The sequence below is a fragment of the Apteryx mantelli genome, chromosome 5, assembly GCF_036417845.1.
Source record: "Apteryx mantelli isolate bAptMan1 chromosome 5, bAptMan1.hap1, whole genome shotgun sequence".
NCBI classification, from domain to species: Eukaryota; Metazoa; Chordata; class Aves; order Apterygiformes; family Apterygidae; genus Apteryx; species Apteryx mantelli.
The window spans coordinates 62039368-62058691 of NC_089982.1; the positions used below are offsets into that span (position 1 = coordinate 62039368).

General features: G+C 38.6%; 1 protein-coding gene across 3 annotated transcripts in view; it reads right to left on the reverse strand.

Moving 5' to 3' along the window:
* The window catches only part of KLF3 (KLF transcription factor 3), a 29795-nt gene that overhangs the window by 6778 nt on the left and 3693 nt on the right, over window positions 1-19324 (reverse strand). For 2 of the 3 annotated variants that reach the window (XM_067298145.1, XM_067298144.1), the window contains exons 2-5: window positions 18837-18875; window positions 11892-11988; window positions 3922-4417; window positions 3316-3466 (exon numbers count right to left, since the gene is read on the reverse strand). In XM_067298145.1, coding sequence (XP_067154246.1) covers window positions 3316-3466; window positions 3922-4417; window positions 11892-11948 — 704 coding nt within the window. In that variant the 5' untranslated portion in view covers window positions 11949-11988; window positions 18837-18875. Of the gene's footprint in view, window positions 1-3315; window positions 3467-3921; window positions 4418-5343; window positions 5411-11891; window positions 11989-18836; window positions 18876-19324 lie in introns of those variants that run through there. The other variant, XM_067298146.1, reaches the window with a different exon arrangement.

A 19324-nucleotide genomic window follows, 5' to 3' on the forward strand; every position in this document is an offset into this window, starting at 1 on the left:
TTCGGCTATCAGAGTTACAAGTTTCAAACTGGGAGCCAAATTCTTTCTTGGACATTTCTGTGACTGTTGAGTCACAGACTCATAGGTATGTACTCTTCAAGCACACATTAAATGTAGCTAAAAATACTGTAATGGCAGGAAACCCCAGATGGTGACATGTATGTACATATTCTTAAATAAGAAAGGCAGGCTTTTAGCTTCTAAAGAAATGCTTCTCTAAAGTGGTGCTCAGTTGTAAAGTTGCTGCATACTACTCTTTCTGAAGAGTAGTCCAGGTTTTCTGGACTGAGAGTCTGAAGAGTAGAACCTGGTCCAGATTTTGGTCTCTACATATGGAGACTAGTGTTGGAGACAGTGACTTCTGAAAAAATGGAGAAAAGGGATATTGGCACTATACTACTTGTGACGGTTTTTGACCTAAGAGCGTGTAAATAAAGCACTCAGAATTCATCTCTGTCTCATTTTCCCTTTAGAGGAAAGGTGGTTGGAAAGACTACAGAATTTTACCAATAATCAGATAGTGGGTGGCAGTTTAAAAAAATGGTAAGCTTGTGTCAAAAATCAGAAGTAAATATTAAATAAGACCCAATAATAGAAGTACATTCCTAACTCTTTATAGTTCCAATCCTTCTTACACAACTAGATACAAATTTATGCAAGTCTAACCATGTGAGCATCATTTTAAAAATAAGTAACAATATCTTCCAAAAATCATGTTACGATTTACTTAAGCAACTTCTCTGCCTCCTTCACCAATACACCATGTTATGTTGGCATCATGAATCTGACTTTGATTCACACTTGCAAGGAAACACAATATTAAAGATGCTTCTTATATTTGGTCAGAGATTATTACCTAAATTTCATTTTAGAAAAAACTGCATAGTTATGTCAATTATTAGGCATGTCAGAAAGTCCAGCAAGAATCCCTACAGAAATGCCATCAACATTATATATGTAATGTGTATGTCAAAAACTAATGCTAGTTTAGTATCAGTCGCTTAAAAGTGAGACTGAGGGTTTCCTATGCATCCTTAATGTGGCTTAACGTGTTTCAATAGTGTATTTTGGGCAGCTGGAACCTATGAAAAATGATAAAAAAAACCATTGCATAACTAAGGCTCATCACGCAGAGCCAAGAGGTTGATGAAGCTGAGACAAGAGGAAATTTTCCAAGCTCTAAGCCTCCGATGTTGTAACTTGAGTAATTTATGTATTTTTTGGATGATGAAAAGATAAAAATTACCATCTACAATCTGCTTGTAGATCAGCAGCAGAATTTGAACTCAAAAGGGCTCGCTTTAGGAATGAGCAAGAACTGCAGCTCTCCAGGCCAGCTGGGAAGCAACGAAAGTCATTCCAACGTGACGGCAGCATCTCCATAAACCTAATGCCCATACACCGACCAGCAGAGGAGATGCTTTGAAAAGATGGACCATTCAAAGGTTTTTGTAACAATGCTGCCTACAAGATATACCAAATTTTGTGTTCCTCGCTCAATGGATGGGTTTCCTGTGGAAACTGGACTCGCTGGGAAATAATTAAAGCAAATCACTAACGCAGGTGGAGTCTGTACAAGTCTCAGCCCGAGGAAGGGTGTGGTATAAGCCAGGAACAGCACTTACTGGTTTGCTCTTGTTAAAGAGGCCTAACAAAGAACAAAAGTAAACTGTAGCATTTGATAGTCCTGACCTAGGAGAAGTTAGTTCAAGTACGGACAGACCTGGCTGCTGTGTGTGGCAGGTCCATTATGGAAGATAAGTAATCACCTAGTAAACACGGATGCTTACTAATTTATTGTATGTTTATTGTAATAAAATGTGTAAGGTTATTTTTAAATAAACAGCATTCTGCTTTATGAAAGCAAGCTGGCAAGTGGTTAACTCCAGCACTTTCTCCAAAAGGCAGAAAAGTACTGTATTAAATGCAGTAATAGATGATTGCAAGGAGACTGCAGTCTGAAACCCACATACAACCTGGCTGGAGATGTGAAGACCAGGAGGGCTGCCTACAAGAGGGCTGGTCTGCTCTGGTACTGCAGTGCACCTCACCACGGGGAGGAGATGTGCGCAGGAGGAAAGGGCTCCCTTCTGAAGGAAACACACGGGACTGCCAGCCCCATGCTTTCTCTCTCTGAATCGCCCTGTGTTCCCACACTCATGTGCTGGTTTGGGGTCCTTCTTCCACACTCCAGGAGGTGAGGCCCCATACAACTGCTCCGAGGGCGTCAGTGAGCAAAAGAAAGGAAAGAAATGGATCTGGAGGTCACGTGTCATGAGCCTAGCTCAGTTCCCTGCTCCAGCTCCTGCTAGAGCTGCTCCAGCAGCCGTATGGCTGTGTAGGGCAGTGCCTGCTGCTTGGGCAGGACGATGGGCAAGACTCCAGACCATTCCATGACTTTGGCAGAAGTTTTCAGAATTGTCCTAAGAATTCAGGAAATGGAGGGGTGGCCATGGTTCCTCAGGTACCTCCTGAAGTATTTTTAATATTTCCAGTTAAAAAGTTTCTGCCCCAACCTCACTTCTTGTTCCTAGTCCTTGCTCTGCCTTCTGCAAATAGGACTGTTTTAACCCTGATTAGTTCTGCTATCCAGTTCATGAAGTGGTCCCAGTAACAGCTGTGCCAGCACAAATGAGTTGCTCCTGGGGTGGAAACAAGGGGCTGGGGAGGAGAAGGAGCTGCAGGAACTACTTAAGCTGCCAGAAGAAACATCCATGGAACAGTGGTCTCAGGTAAATATGAAATTTCACTGGTTATATAAAGAACTTGTAGGCCTGAAGGGTTTCTTTCCACTAAGTAGCCAAAGTTTACTAAAAGACAGAGTGGTCCTCCAAGAAAAAGAAAAAGAAAAGTCACAAGAATATTTTTTTAAGAAATATTTCAGGCAATAAAAATACAGATAGCAGTATGAAATGTCCTTGCAGTATTTTTCCAGCTTGCTGTCATTTTTTCATAAAGAGGTAGCACTGGCTTATTGGGAGTTCTGCTTTCAGTGGCTTGTAGGGCTGGGTCTAGTATTACTTTAGAAATGCATTTCATAAATATAACAGATCTACATGCTTACTATGTATAAATACATATCAACGCTTATATTGCTAAAGAGAAAAAGTTTAAACCATATCTCACAGTGCCAGTTGGGGGAAGAAAGACTAATACATTTGTTGACTTCAGCTGCAACTGATGCTTCATCTTTTTTTGTATTTTGTCACATGTTCTAAAACACAGCAACTCTCCCCTCCCTCCAAAATTAGTAGCCACCCCAACAAACTTCATTTCACTCCCTTGCTGATTTGGGGACTATTGTTGGCTACTTACTCTTGCAACATAACTTGCTGGGGAGACAATGAGGTCATCACCGGAGGCGACATTTGTTCAGGATAGAAGTCAGTCTTGGATGGTTCAGTTCCTGGTTCTACTTTAATCGTTTTCTTCAGTGCAGGCTTTTCATAAGACTCAATGACAGGCACTGTGGAGGGGTTGGTAGGAAAGTGAAGACAAGAGATGAAAAATACTGCATTGTATAAATAAAGGATATAGGTAAAAATCTATAGCTAAAACCAAAAAAATCCCCCATCCACTTTATATTTAGTGCCACAATTTATATTAAAACACAAGACCTTCCAGTGTTTAGTCTATCTCCTGATGAATTAGGATTCAAATTCTCATTTTCATCAGTTCAAATCTCAGGAGGTCTACTAAGATAAACAGCTTTATGCAGGTGTAAACCAGAACAAAATATGATTTTGGTAAGTCTGGGAAAATATTCACACAGTAAGTTATATGCCTGCAGATTTTAAAAGAACTAAAAGGAATTATGCCTCCATTTCCTAAAATGTAAAAAAATACACTAAGAGGTGCCCAAATATACTGTTATTTTCCTGGGATGAGCTGGCATAAAAGCGCAACTCCGACGACACCCACCTGGCATGCTGCTTGGATTCTCCATCTCGTCCGCAAGCACTGTGGACACCATGATGGGCTGCTGGAGGTGGGGCGCATACATGAACGGGACGGGCTGGACCACGACGGGCTGGATAACCGGCAGCAGTCCAGGGCTTCTCAGTCCGTGGCGTGACAGCGCTGCGGCCATGACGGGGGGGATGGTTATTGGCATGGAAATAGGCTGTACTCCTGGGGGCGACGGTGTGAATTTACTGATAGGTGAGCTGGGGGAGGACAGAGCCAGTCCAGGTGAAGCTCTCCTGTGAACAGTCTGGAATTTCAGTGGGGAAGGAGAACTTCCAGTTGAAGGCGGCGAGCTTCGCTTGTTCACCGTAAGGTCTACTGGCTCCATTTGGATCCCATTTGATAGTCCTTCGGCGTTTGAGTAGAATTTATTGTGCAACATACTCGCTGTAGAATAAATGACGCTGTATTTGTTTGGCTTTATTTGGTCCAGGTAATTGGACGGGTATGACTGTTAGAAGGAGTGGGAAAAAAGGGGAAAAAAACATCAAATAATAAATCAACACACACACAAACACAATTGCTTGTGAAAATAAATGGCAGTTAATAAAACTGAGGCAAAATGAAAAGGTTTCAAGAAAGCATTTTAATGTACTTTTAAAATAAAAGTATATTAAAAAAGCATAATATTTAGCACAAAGAAAGTTATTCAAGTACTGATTCACTATTTCAGAAGCAACATATCACAAATGATGAAAACAAATTCTCAAGGCATATTCAACTCTTTTTTCCTTAAAAAAGTGTTTTTCTTACATTAAGCTGCACATATTTAACTGACCTGGTGGATACATGGTACTACCCACAGTACAGAAGTACAAACTGAGAACATGAAGTCAAGCAAGACGGCAATTAAACTGGACTTAGAATTGCAAGTAATGAATCCCAGTCAGTTGAACAAGTAATTGATCACGTTTGTAAAACAAAACTTCACAACCTTCACTAAAACAAGAAATTATGTATCTGAACTCTATGAGCAGTAAAAATTATACAACTGAACTACACAAGCAGTAGGTGAGAAAGAAATAGAGTACAACGGGTAAATTCTAAACTTTTTTTTTTGAGAAAGGTAAAAAAAAGCTAAGCATAGACAGTCTGACTTTGGAAAACTGAGTAAACTAGTAGAAAGAATAAAGATTTGGCATGCTGGGTGAATATTCCTGTTAATTAGTGGTAGCTAGCAATTCTCATTACAAGATCATATGAAGCCCAAAGCTAATCTTAACCTAAACAATGATCTCCTCATTTTAGTAAAAACAATTTCTGTAAACCAAGAAGTATTAGCATACATTGCAGAGTGTATTATTAAACCACTATCCAGATCAAATTTGCATTTAAAAGATATTTAAAACTGAATTATTTTACTAACAGGTAACTTACTGTAGAAGCTGGTGTGATGTTCTAACATAGTAGAAAGACAGTGTACACAATCCACTCTGTTTTTAGCCCCTAGATTTTGTAAATTTTATGAAATAAAACACTATCTTTGTATCCTGAGTAAGTAAAGCCTCACATTAAGGCTAAGCATTTTCATGCCAACAGTCAAAGACATCTTAATTCTTTAGCAACAAATAGACTTGGGAGAGTGGGATAAAAAAAAATCTTCAAAATGGTAGAAAGAGACAAAGATTAGAAGTATAAAGCTATTGCACTTTTATACAATCACTTCCATGACATTTCTAAATGTTTTTTCTTGAGATGAAAACTTCTAGCTATAAATCATCTTAGTTTCTTACCTCTGTCTTCCCTGTGAGGGACATTTAGTTGATTTTAAATATCAATGTTAACTAAAAGTATTATTGCAAAATGACACAAACGTATTTGTCTTTTTTTCCATTATTGCTTGAAACTGTCCTATGTGAGTTTAAAAAATGGTAAATTGTTCTTTTGATTCATACTACTGTGATGAGAAACGACGACAGAGTGGAGTCACCTATTCCATAAAATACTTATAACTAATCATTAATTTCAAGCAAAGCAGCATGCAAAAATGGTGCTTAAAAGAGAACTATGTGGATAGTAATAAAGCTTTTCTTAAAATTATTTCTTCAAATAGTAACTATTACATTAAAAACACTGAAATTTTATTTAATTGATCTTCTTTTGACTATTCTTGCAAATTCAATCTGTGAAAAAGTCTATCTTTGATGGTAATTGGTTACTCAGAATTCTACTAAAATGTCATCATTGCAAGCAATCCCAAGTGAGACAAGTTGTATGAACTTGTCAGCATTAATGAGCCAAGCAATAATGAGAATTATTAGAATTCTAAGCGATCAAAGCTACTGAATATTGATAGAGTTTAATATTTAACAGTATTTAATATCTACTAAACCTGAGCCATGTTATGGGTGTAAGCAGAAATTTAAACACTAAATGCATTAGAGATATTAAGTATTCTGTTAGAACTGCCCTTATTGGTTTGGAGTACAAAGTCTACTTAGCTTCAACAAACTGTAAGTGTTCCATAGTACAACTAAGCATTAGTGTATCTGCAGTTTTGCAGGTTCGTCAGGGTTGGTCACAAGGTCACTATATACAAACATTTCTTTCATTTTGTGAGGCATGTCCCAGTGTAGGTGAATGTGCACTTTTCATCCAATTAAAGTGCTCTTATATTCAAATAACAGTTATCTGAAAATAATAAACAGATGTTATCTAAATAGTTTTTAGTAAATCACAGCCCACATGAATTCATGCACAAGGGCCTTATAAATCTTGCACTTTTTAACAAGTTCGGTCCTCTGAAAACTACCATTTAGAAAGATGTAAAAAAACACTAGAAAGGAAAAGACTATGAAATCTGAATCTCTGGGAATGTTTTCTGTAAATTGAGTCTACTAAAGAATGAAGCATCTCCAAGCTGTACCCCTACTATTAAAACAGTTATCCTCTCTCAATTCTTCAAGAAACATTAGGCTTGTGTCAGAAAAATATTAAACTATTAAAATGTTGTGTAATGGAAAAATTAAGTAAAATAAATTTAGATAAGCAAGAAATACTTTTCAAGAATTAGGAAGAAAACAATTATGTTTTTAAAAAGCGATTATCTTAGGGACCTGGTATTACCCCATATGCCTTGCATTATTTTGCATAAAAGGTTTTCATTGTAACTGAGCTGGCACAAATTTAACATACGTCAGCTGTTTTTTGTTGTAGTTTGTGAAAGCTGAATTATTTTTCTAAGCTCTTTTTCCTTCTGAGATTTTAACTGTCATGTTTCTGTTTGGACAGTAGATAAAGTCATGATACAAAAATGTGGGGTCACAAATTATTTTCTTTACAGGAATAAATGTGAACATTTTATAATCTGAGTTGGCAGAAAGACCACCTCCTTCTGCCTCTTGCACTTCTGTGAACAGGAAAAAAAAAAAGGAATTTCTGGAATTGATTTGTGCACATAATTATGAATTTTCCAAATTTGTATTGGGCACAAAAATGGTGAAAGAGACTAGAAGGATTCTAGAAAAATCAAAAGGAGACTACCGGCCATTAGTGAGGCGATAGATTAAACAATCTGCCTGTTGGGTGGAAAACTCTTTTGCTTCGCCATCAGTGAAGGGTGGTTGAAACCCTGTGTTAGTCTGGAATAAGCCACTTCTAGACGTATCTCATCAATCCCATAGTTAAGCTTGCTGTGTCTTTTAGCGTAGCATAGCTTCGGTTTCTATCTGCCTGGGTGACAGCAGTTGCCATTCGGGTGATAGGAAGCGCTGCTTTCAACTCCAGTAAGTCACTTCCCCTCCCTTTGCTGGGGAAGTGACAGCCCCACTGTGGGAATACGGACTGGGAGAGCACAGGAGACGCCACCATCTCTCTCCAAGCCACGAGTGTCAGCGATAGCAAACAAAAAAGAACAACTACCTGAAACTGCTTGGTTTTCTGAACGTCACTGACTGCAGCAGCCAGGAGCATATAGGTAGCCTGTGAGAACAGTCCTTTTCTGCCAGTCCTGGCACTTCCCTCGTGGGCCATCGCCTATTTTGGGAGAATTCTGGCTGCACATGAAGGACTTGGCTTGGCCACAGCCGCAGAGCAAAGCAGAGCAGAGCCGAGCCTGACCTCCTGCCCGGCTGCAGCTGAGAGTCTCAGAGAAGTCAACGGATCAAACGACAATTAAACAACGAGGTTAACAGTTGGCTTGTATTAAGGCACTGACCAGGCTGTCTTTTTTAAGACTGTCCCATACCATTTAGGAAGGGGAGGAAGGGAGAGAGAAGGGAAGGAGACTTTTGCCTCTCCCCACCCGTTAGCACTGTCTGGTGCAGTGTTCGTCATTCGGCAAGGTTGCAGCCACGCAGCTTTCCATCCTCACTAGATCTGCTCCCGATTTGCAACAGCATGAAGTATCTGACATTGGCAATACTAAATATTTAGCACCGATTAGAAGTATTCTGGTGGAACAATGTAAAACTAGGTATTGTTGCTGTTTCCCCAAAACGTTTAAGCTGACGCATTTCCCTTGAACATCATTATAAAGATGCAGGATTGTATTTCAGCATATATTCCTGTACACTCTCCAACTGAACCTTACTAAGCAGTTCCTTTCCTTTTACTTACTGTTTGTCCAGAATAAAACCTCCAGTACTGAACCCACAAAGAGACTGGAAAATAAACTCAAGCAACTTCTAACATTTTTGAGGCATCTTTTGAAAACATCCAGGTGGTTCACACAATTAAATCCATAATTCAGAAGAGAGAAGGAATCACCATGCTTTTCCTCTTGACAATCTGTCAAGAATAAAGACTGGCCAAATATGTCAAAAGATACCTTTCACCACCCAGAAGACTGCTGTTTCCCTAAGGCGACACTATGAAGCACTAATGAAGCATTAATCTGATATAATTTGCTAAATTCTGTTAAAACTGCCACAGTGAAACACCTTTTTTGTTTTACATGCTAAGAGATTTTGAAGCAATTCATCAAGTCTTTATAAACTACAAAACCCAATGCATTTGACTTTAAAAGTCTAACCAGCTTCTTGCAAAAACAGATGATGATCCAGCTTAGCTACTTGTACAAGTTGTCAAATCAGTATCACATAAGAGAATGAATAGGATTTAACTCAAGTAGTAGATAATACATGAAGAAACATTCTCACCATGTGAAATTCATATTCTAATTACTAGTTACTCAGCCTCTCATGTAGCACATACCACTTTGCCTTAAAAAAGGGATGAAGCAAACAGTTTTGGGGACTGATTGAAGGTCAGAAAAAAACCTGCTTATTTCAATTCATAAAGATGTTAACACATAAAAAGCAACTTCTGTGACTGAATGGTCACTGTTATTTGTCCAAATTTTTAAAAAGTGCTCACAGTGAATACTTAGGTAGGACTGAGATGAATCCGTCACTATTTCGTTAAGAACTATCATAAAATATGCTTGATAGTTCAATTTGATAAATAGTATGAGCTGTTGGTAGAGTGATGAAATACTTTGGGTGCAAGCTTCAGTCATTTGAGAAGTATAGTTAATCCTTTCAACCACACGCCCTGAAACACAGTGGTGTCAAAACTATAATTTGTTTGCATCTCCCACCCCAACCAGTGAGATTTTTTTAAAGACAGGTTTTGTACCTGCAGACTGTATGTTCATATATACTTTATTATCGAAACAGGTAAAATAATCATTCCTAGGGAGCTTTGTTTTGTTTGACCTCTAATGGTACTATCAAAATGAGAGATACTATACATATAAATCCTGATTTTCAAAGGCTTTGAGTTATGTCAGCCCGCAGTGAACTGAATGGTATGCTCAGCACCTCTCAAAAACAAAACAAAACAAAACCCACACTGATGCCTCCTCAAGAGAAGGTCAAGAAAACTAACACACTCGGTGACTGTTACCCTTTGCTACGTTCTCCCTGTACCAAGATCCCCTCCCTCCCTTTAAAGGTGTCTGCAGAACAGCTCCGGCTGAGCGGTTCTCGGCAGCCAGGCTCCAAGGAAACCACCTTACCGAGAAGCGCAGGGGCAGCCAGGACCTCAAGGGCTCAGGGCGAAACAGCCAGTGCACGCACAGGAGCTGAGACAAACACACCCCCAGCCTGAGGAAACACTGAGCAACCTTCACGAGGGGACCCTCACTCAAACAGTGTCCTTTCCTCTGAACTTTCTCAGGAAAGAATCTAAGCAGTCCCCCTTTCCAGTTCGCCTTTCCTGCTTTTATTTCGCATTATGCAGTAAGTAAAAGGAAAGCATACACATTTAGTAAAATGTTCTACATAGTCTCTAGTGGCTGGTCAGAGGTATAAGAATATGTAAGAGCTCCACAGGTCCAACATGTGAAAGGTGCTACACATCTGTATGAAGCACCTGGCATGTATAATTTCTCCTTCATCCTCCATTCTGGGGAAGGGACTGTTCATGCCTTCCCTGGTCATCTGTTTGAAGGACTGACCCTGCCTATCTTGCAGAAGTACGTGGCTGTCTGGGGCTGGATCTTGTCTCTTGTGTGCACCATCCTAAGCCACTGCAGAGTCTTCTTTGGGAGATGAAGGCAGATGCATGCCAAGGACAGCTCATAGTGTCTCTATAGCGATTTTCTGTCATTAGTGTAATGATAGCTCCTTTATTGTGGATGTGGCCTATTTTCTGCCTTTGACGAAAACAATTAGATATCCTTAAATAATCTTAGATAATCACTGTTTATCTTAATAAGAATATGCAATAATTGTGATTGAAATGACAGACTGACCAATACTAATGTACTTTCTTGACTGACAAAGTGTCAATATACTTATGTCCTCAGTGACAGGCTGACTATTTTTCTGTCATTGCTCAGAAGTAAATAAACCCCATGAATATAAAATTGTAATTCTATGATTTATATAAATTTAACAGTCAACATGTACTCTTAACAACACCAAAGAAATCAGACTGTTTACAGACACGTTTAAATTTATGGCAATTATTCTACATTTTAAATAAAGCAAGAAGCAAATTTTCCACTGAAAATGCATTCAGAGCATGGATTTAATGCACGCTAATTTATGCAGACTGACTCCACAGTATTAATGCATCAGCCTTTCTAAAGGTGAGGTTTCATGTTACACGTAATCTGATCTAATTGCAGGCTACTGCTGAGAGGGGAGGTCCTGCTCCCTCTCCCTTCCCCCCACCATTGCTCTAGGTTGAATAGCTGCAGAACAAGTCAGATCAGCTTCCTGATCTGACAAAAAAATAGTTTTGGCTTTTTTTTGGGTGGGTTACCCATGCTGACCATTCAATGAGCTGATGCAAATGATCCAAATCATTCTGCCTCCACACAATTGCTAGACCTCAGGCAAAAGAGATGGTGGGAGCACAAAGCTGGGTGGGAGGGAGAAAAAACAGAACCTCCCTTTCTGGGAAGTTGCATAAATGCAGTACAGGTGAGACTGTTCCTCAGGCAGTGTTTCCCTGGCAGCCTAGACCGACGCAGTTCTCACTGTCCCCTCCCCAGCTACACGCTCCTGTCGCTCTTGCTTATCAGACTCTTTGCTGAAATGACCCTGTAAACCAAACTGATGAAAATTAACCCAATTAAAAAAAAAAAAAAGTCTACCTTTCCCTCTTTTCCCTCATTCTTTCTCCACTGTCCTGGTTCTCATCTGACCCCAGGGTAAGGTAATTTAGCCAGCTTACCCAGCAGAAAGCCATTACTTGCTTTGTCAGTCGCAATGACTGAGGGGTGCTTGGATGTTCTCCCCCTGCTCTGGGGATGGGAGCAGTGGCAGAGGTGATGGGGCACATCCTCTAGGGGCAATAAATTCACAAACTACTGAAAAAGATTTCCTAGAATGTGACTCTGATTGCCCTAAAAGCAACATATAGTTCCACAGCAGTTCTTGGAGTAGTCCAACGCTTACAGAAATCCTGGCACAAACTTAAAAGTGGAAAACTATAGCGTGATCACAACGGTTAAAATATTTTAAAAGCCTTACCACTGAAACAGGTTCCATGGCCTCTTGCTTGATAGGGACTGGGTCAAACATTAGCATCTTTTTTATTCAGCTGTCCTGGTGCCTCTGATGTCCTGGTCTACAAGGGGAAGACAATGTTTTAGAAAGCTGAAGGAAATCCCACAATCAACTTTCTGGATTGGAGAGAACTTATTATTTTGTCAGACTGAATATCTATCTATATCTAACGTAGCTTTCTTAATATTTGACAGTGTTTCATTTAAAATATTTTAGTTATCATGACTTTATTCTTTCCCAATTGCCACTGAAGTCAAGGGACATCTGCTGTCTTTAATAGAAGTTAATTTGAGTTTTTACTGTGCACACCAGCACATCAAGGCCACAGTATTCTCAACTTTCACTAGCTGTCAGTGTGGAAAGCAACACGTCACGGTTTAGACCATGCATTTTTCATCAACACTCCAACTTCAGAACAATCTTGTTCAGCTGATAATACAGTGAACTGATTCTGGAGAGGCTGTCCCTCTCCTCAGCATCCAGGCAGAAAAGTTGAAACTATCAGGTACAGTGACACTGAAATCAATGCAAAAGAAAGGAGATTAAAAACCAGGACTAATTTGGAGAGGTGCATGTGACATGCTGCAGTGACCTCCCATAAGCAATACATCAGTTATTTTTTCTCTGAAGGAATGGATTTACTGACAATGCAACAACCATTTGTGTTAACTGTACAAACCCAACACTTCAAAAAGATCTAGACTGTATTCTGTGGAGCTTCAGTTGTTTTTTCTATCATTTTCTGCTTGTCCAATAGCCTATTTGGAACTGTCTGAGATAAAAGGATTTAGCGTAAAGCATGTTAGATCTTAACTATCATATCGCACATCTGCCGTGGTCAACTTGGAAAGACACTGTGAAGGAGAGGAGGAGGAGATAGTTCTTCTGGAGTGGCCCAGAAAGCGTCCAGAGAAAAGCCAAGGGAAGCAGAGGAATGCTGTTCTCAATGACATTTAGATGTTGATAAAGCTTTTATAAACTACTTGGGATTATGTATTTTATGAGGAAGTTTTGATCATACACTATACCCTGCAGAGCACTGCCTAGAAGTGGTATGACCTCTGTAGGATGCGAGGACAAGACATTACACAAATTTAGTTCTGACCAGTAGATGGCACTGGAAATAAACCAATACACCCACACTACTCCCCCAGGACAAGTCCACCCTAAGGAAGCAGGCTGAATGCACAACACCATACTTGCAATTGTGGCCAGAAAATTCTTCCAGAGATTTAAATTAAATGTTTAAGATGTACCTGCTTCAAATTAGAACAATTCTAATAAGCCTACACTAATGAACAGTTTTGCAATATTTAACTATCACGTGTGTTTATAGGTAAGAAATTGGTAAGAACTTCCAAAGTAAGATAGCATGAATTGTTTTAAGTCTGCCATGGATTTATGTGTATGAACAAAGCTTGATGACTTATAGAAAAATATTACAACAGTATACTTTTTGAATACTGGAAATAAACCAGTTTAACTCCTAAAAAGTAAATGAAAGTATCTTCATAACTCTTCTTACAAAAGTCAAAGGTCTGATAAAACCAAACTGCAAAAATAAAGTGAAACAAAAAGAGCAGCTCAATGAGATTTCCGGTTTATATTTAAAATATGGTTTTATTTTAGAAATATTTTGTAAGATGGTACTATTTGCTAAAAATTGTGGTAATTTTATAAATACATTAAGCATGTTTGAGAGCAAGTTGAGAATGAACTATATTATTTTTCTTTGAGTGGTTATCAAGTTTTTAACATTTCTGTTTTCATGATGTGTATTTTTAGATTTTAAAAAATGTTTACAATAAAATGCAACATTTCAGACCTCACATATAAGGATATGTAACTACTTGCTTTCAGGTTTCCAGAAACTTTCAATTTTTAGTTTAAATGTGCATAGATAAAGTGGCACACCAACTATTTTAGTCAGTTAAAAGGAAGAAAGAAAGAAAGAAGTTCTAAGTAAGCCATCATGCTCCCAGGTTTTTCTGTTTGTCATTTTTGTGGTTTTACAATTGGATTTTCTTCAGTTCAAGAGTTATTTCTTTTCTCCTTTTTCTCCAAGAACGTGTGTGAAAGACACTTGATATGCATTTCACATGTCATGTTACACATTTGAGTGTTTCTTGAGAGGGCTCTAAATTACTCTGCAGGAGTTAGACTGACATTGAAAATAGAAAGTGTACTGCACTGAGCAAAAGCGAAAAAATAGTTCTCAATCTTTGTCAGATGCAGTCATCTAAGAACAGTAGAGGAAAATCTTACTTTTATTGCTGTTCCACAGTACAGAAATTGAGCATTCCTTTAACATGCATTACTCTTAAGAGGTAGGTTTCTCTTCCCAGTTTGATAGTAAGTGGAAATAGATTTTCAAGAAAAGAAAATCAATTGGTGTATGATGCTTGGTCCTGTGGGTCCAGATTGGAGGGTCAGATCCTTACCTTGTGGAATCTGGTATAGTTGCTACAAAGTCAGTATAAACCAGCTTTGGGTCTGGCATTTAAAATTTAGCTCAGAATGACACTTCCCCAAGACTGCAAATAAACTCATGAAACAATCTTCTCTGCATTTAAACAGAATGCTGCAAATTGGTCGCTTGGACCCCATTCACTAGCAAGTAAGTGCATGCATGTACGTACATACACACTACTTCCAATAAAAAAAAACATGCCTACTAATCCAAAAACTCCCAATCTCTCTCTCTCTCCTAAATATTTGAGAAGAGGGCAATAGGGAAGGTAAACAGTCTTATCTGTTTCTATTACAGAGGAATGAAAAACAGTTGGGTTCTACTGTGCACACTGATTTCATAATGTACTTGTTTGAAAGCCCATCAATTGTTTAGTAAATACAATTAATTTCTGGAAAATTGAAGTACCAACTCTCGTTCCTGAGGTACCCCGAAGAAAGCAGTGGAAAGACAACAATATATTTATATTAAGTCTACTAAAAATAGGGCCTTTGTCTTTCACATATTGTATAAACTATTTTACATTAAAAGGTTTTTTTAATGTGGGTTAAAAGAATTTAAAATGCACGTAATCTGAAACTAAATAATTAACTGCAATCCGGTAGGCAAACATTCCACCCTCTCTTTTTTTTGCTCGCCTTCTCTCTCTTTCTGCTAACAAGCCACCCAGTTTTACTTTCTTGCCTCCTCCCATTCACTCCACCCTGTGGATCTCTGCCAAGGCAGTCCAACTTGTCCAAACAGGACATGGCTTTTGATAAGATTTTGCTCACACCCTGTACTTCAGAAAGACAAATGAAGCAATTGGTTTTTGTATGCAAACAAGGACAGGTGCAAGGTAAAGTCCAGGCAAAGTCCCTCAGTATTTTCAGAGCTGAAGTCCAGTGAAAACAGCAAGTCAGAAAAATATAAACTCTGCCCCTTAATAATTAAAGGAACTATTTCTTTAAAGATGATCCAATATGCAGCAAATGATCCCTTCCAAAAGGAATGTTTATCACCAGAATAGTTCATTTTCCTGTCCAGGTTGGAGACTTCTTGATATTAACTTCCTGGTATGGTATGGTGTGATAGATGTAAGTAAATGAAAGCTTAAAGGTACTTAATGTATTTTGACAATAAGGTTTTGCAAAGATTATTCACTCTGGATGAAATGAGCCGAGCAGTTAAGAAGGGCCCCAGACTACACATCTGTAGTGCAGAACAGCTGCAGAAGAGCAGCTGCAGAAGAGCAGCTGCAGAAGAGCAGCTGCAGAAGAGCAGCTGCAGAAGAGCAACTGCAGTGCAGCTACTGCAGGCTGTTCAGTGCACCTACCTTCAAGGTCCACCAACTCTGAAGACCTGTTATGAAAGGAAAGGGTGGGGTAGAGGGCCCGTCTTGACTGTGCACATCCAACAACTACAAATCCTCCCTCTAGCACAGAGCTTTCATTAAACCCCTGGAAGAGCAGTCAGAGACCTGACACTATTGGGACAGGGGGGTGGCAACCATAACTTCTGCCCCTCTCCTCTCCTGCACAAAACCATGCATGGAGCTTGCTTTCTCAATCCTTGTGCCTGGGGAAGCAAGGAATGTTGCCCTATGGTACAGTGAGGCTTGGCTTAGAAGCTTCCAAGTAGTGTTGTTATTGTTGGTATAATTACAAAATAACGTAATGACATCTGCTAAATTAGTGCTGCATGAGCGCCCTCCACAAAGACACTGCAGTGTTTGCAGCATTGCCGGGATCTAGCAGCAAACGCAAGTCATGTGGCCAAAAGCGCTTTGGTCCAAGCCCTTTGAAACTTTGTTGTTCTGAAACTATTACTTCTTCTGTGAGCCTCAAGTCAAACTTCCCCTGATGTTAAGGAGAAGTGATAATATCAGAAGATTCCACTGATGAAATCCAAAGGGTGGGGAGGTTTTTTAGACCTGGGTGAGAAATCTTCTCCAATGCAACCTCGAAAGACAGTTAGACAGAGAAAAATGAGTTTCTGAGAACAGGACTCCCAGGAAGGGGTCAAAGACGTGTTTTCCAGAGCTAGCGACAAGATTTGTTTGCACTTACAGTACCAGTTGCTCATCAAGACCCGAGTCAGCAAGAAAGTTCCATGGACTTTAATGGGAAGTAAGCTAGTGCTTAACTGCACTGGGCCTGAAAATAGCAGCAGGCAAAGAAACTCAAGTTCAGCACAGCAGTTAGATTCAGTCAAAGAAAGCAAGAGCAGAGGAAGGAATGAAGGCCCAGACACAGTGCAGGGGGAATGAAACAGAGCAGCCCCCAAAGAACACTAGGGGGAAATTATTAAGAACTAGTACACCAAGAAAAAGTTTTCCTACTCGGCAGCCTTTTCTGCTGGTTTATTCACTGGATTTCCACTGGGTAATAACTGTTGAAAATGTTAGGACATGGTGTAAAAAGAAAATGATACCAAGGCAACATTTTTTCAGCTGAAAGTTTTAATTGTTAGGCATAAAGAAAAAGAATATTTGGATCAACAACAATATTTTGTTTAGATTTCACTGAGTTGTGTCACTTTAAAAAAAATCCAGAAATTCCAGAGAGTGCAATGTTGCATTCTAGAGGAGTGGCTGGACCAGATGACCTCAAGAGGTCCACCCTACATTATTCTATGATTAACATGCTTTTAAGTAAGAAGCTTCAGTTCTTTTAATCACAATTGTTAGGGTTTTTTTAATCCTTTACAGTTAAATGTTCCACTTCTATGTGACAAAATGTTTTTTTCTCCTTTCTGCATAGCAAGGAATCTCAGACTATTTATGTTTTTTATTGACCTGAAAATTTTTTACCTTTCTATTTTCAGAATTGCAAGCGAGCTGAAAAATCTGGTATTTTGCACAATTTGTGCATCCTAACTTTGCTGATGTCTCTTTGTTTGACCTAGAACTATTCTGACATAATCATTTATCAGCTGTGTAGCAGACTAATCAGTATTCAATGAAACTTAAGATAACACTTTTACAGACTCTTTGAAGCCACATGCCTGAAAATGGCTTTCTTGTATGCGAATTCTAGGCAAAAAGTCCTTCCAGTGCTCATAAAAAGTATCATTTCTACCAAGGAAAAATGGACCCCATGTAACCCCTGTTCAATCCTCCGTTCTACATTTACTGAACCTAAGGGGGAGAGAAAGAAAAGATCTTGAGGCACCACCATTAGACAATATTCTCCCTTATCAGGGCAGACTGCTGTCTGGTTTCCTGTCTCAAACTACTGCTTAGAAGGAGAAACAGTCTAGTAAGGAGAAAAGACCAGACTTTCGAAAACAAGTAAAGTATGTGGAATGGTATGATAATCTTTCCCTTCCAAACTGGACTTTGTTTTTTTGTTGTGTTTTTTTAAGAGGTTAATTTTGAAGATAATTTTAAAGGGAAAATACAAATCTTATTTATTACTACTAGAGAAGAATGACAGAAAATACTGTTCTCTAACATGTAGGATTCTACTATTTGATCAAACATATGAGACAGATTTAACATTTTTAACAGAATGGGCAGAGGAAAAAATTTCAAATCCTAAAGTAAGTATACATTTATAAATAATAGCTTAAATGTTTAATTTGAATCAGAATTTGAATACAGGGCAGATGTCTGTGAACTTCTGTGCATCTAAGGAAATGGAAAAAAAAAGGGAGGAGAATAGTTGGATAGTGTAGTGGGTACAAATGAGACTGTGATCAAAGCAGCCTAGACTCTTTAGGAAATTCTGTCCTGCCTTCATGTATAAAGTTTGTCAATAATACACTTGACTGCATGATGGGCAGACCACACAGTGGTTTTTTTTTTTTCCATTTTGATTCAGTTTAGTATTTAAAAGCCTGTTAGAGCTTTATTTTTCTATTTGGCTGATGTACACCTACACTATTTTACCTCAAGAGATATCCACTATGGCTACTAAAACCACAAAAGCAAGGCTCGGCATCAAGTGAATTCTTAATAGGGAAGGGTTAAATCTCTTCTGAAACCAGCTCTGCCAAACTTCATATTCTGGATTGGAAGCAACTAGCCTTGGAATGAAAACACAAAGCTTCAATGATGACAGAATAAAAGACCTTTAAAAGATCTCCTGTTAGCGGTGTTAACTAATATTAAAAAGTTGATTTACAAACCTGCTATGATTTTAATCTTGGTCTGAGATTTTGTAAAACTTCTGGTTACAAAAAGGTGTGAGTCACAAAATTTTTTACGTTTAGTGATTTACTACATTTACTACAATTACACACTAGTTTCCAATATTAAACTACAGTTAAGTGCAACACTTCTGTCATTGGAAAAAGATTAAATATGATTGAAATCCTGTGCAAATTAACAGCAGCAGAATTAAAAGATATTTACTCAGGCTCTACTGGGTAACCTCATGAACAGTACTCTAAAACTAACAGAAAAACAATCAAGTAAAATAACTGAGAGCAACAAAAACAATCAACGAACAACTTACCAAAACTGTGTGGCCAGACACCACTTCTTATCTGGATTTCTGAAGGGGAAAGAAACAAGTTGATATAAGGATATGCACATATTCTTAACTTAGTAAAAACTATTCTTCATATATAATTAAGCACTGAAAGAGGAATTTTATGAAATACACATTTCTGATAAGTTCTATTATATTTTTTAAGAAGTAAGACACTTGCAGTGAGCACAAACAACTAACTTTTAGCATCCGAAAGAGCAGCTGCAAAAACAAGAAGGTTACTTAAAGAAATGAATGAAATAAAACAGGAGTAGAATAAAAGATTGGAAGCATTTCTGTGTGTACAGAAAACATGCATATTCCAGCACACAAGTGACAGAGAGGAAGAAACAGTCCATCTTGCACTTTCATCCATGGCCTGATTCAAAGCCCATTGAAGTTAATGCAACTCTTTCTCTTGATTTCAGCGAGCTTTCGCTCAGGTCCTTAGCTCTTCTTCAGTCAGACTCAGA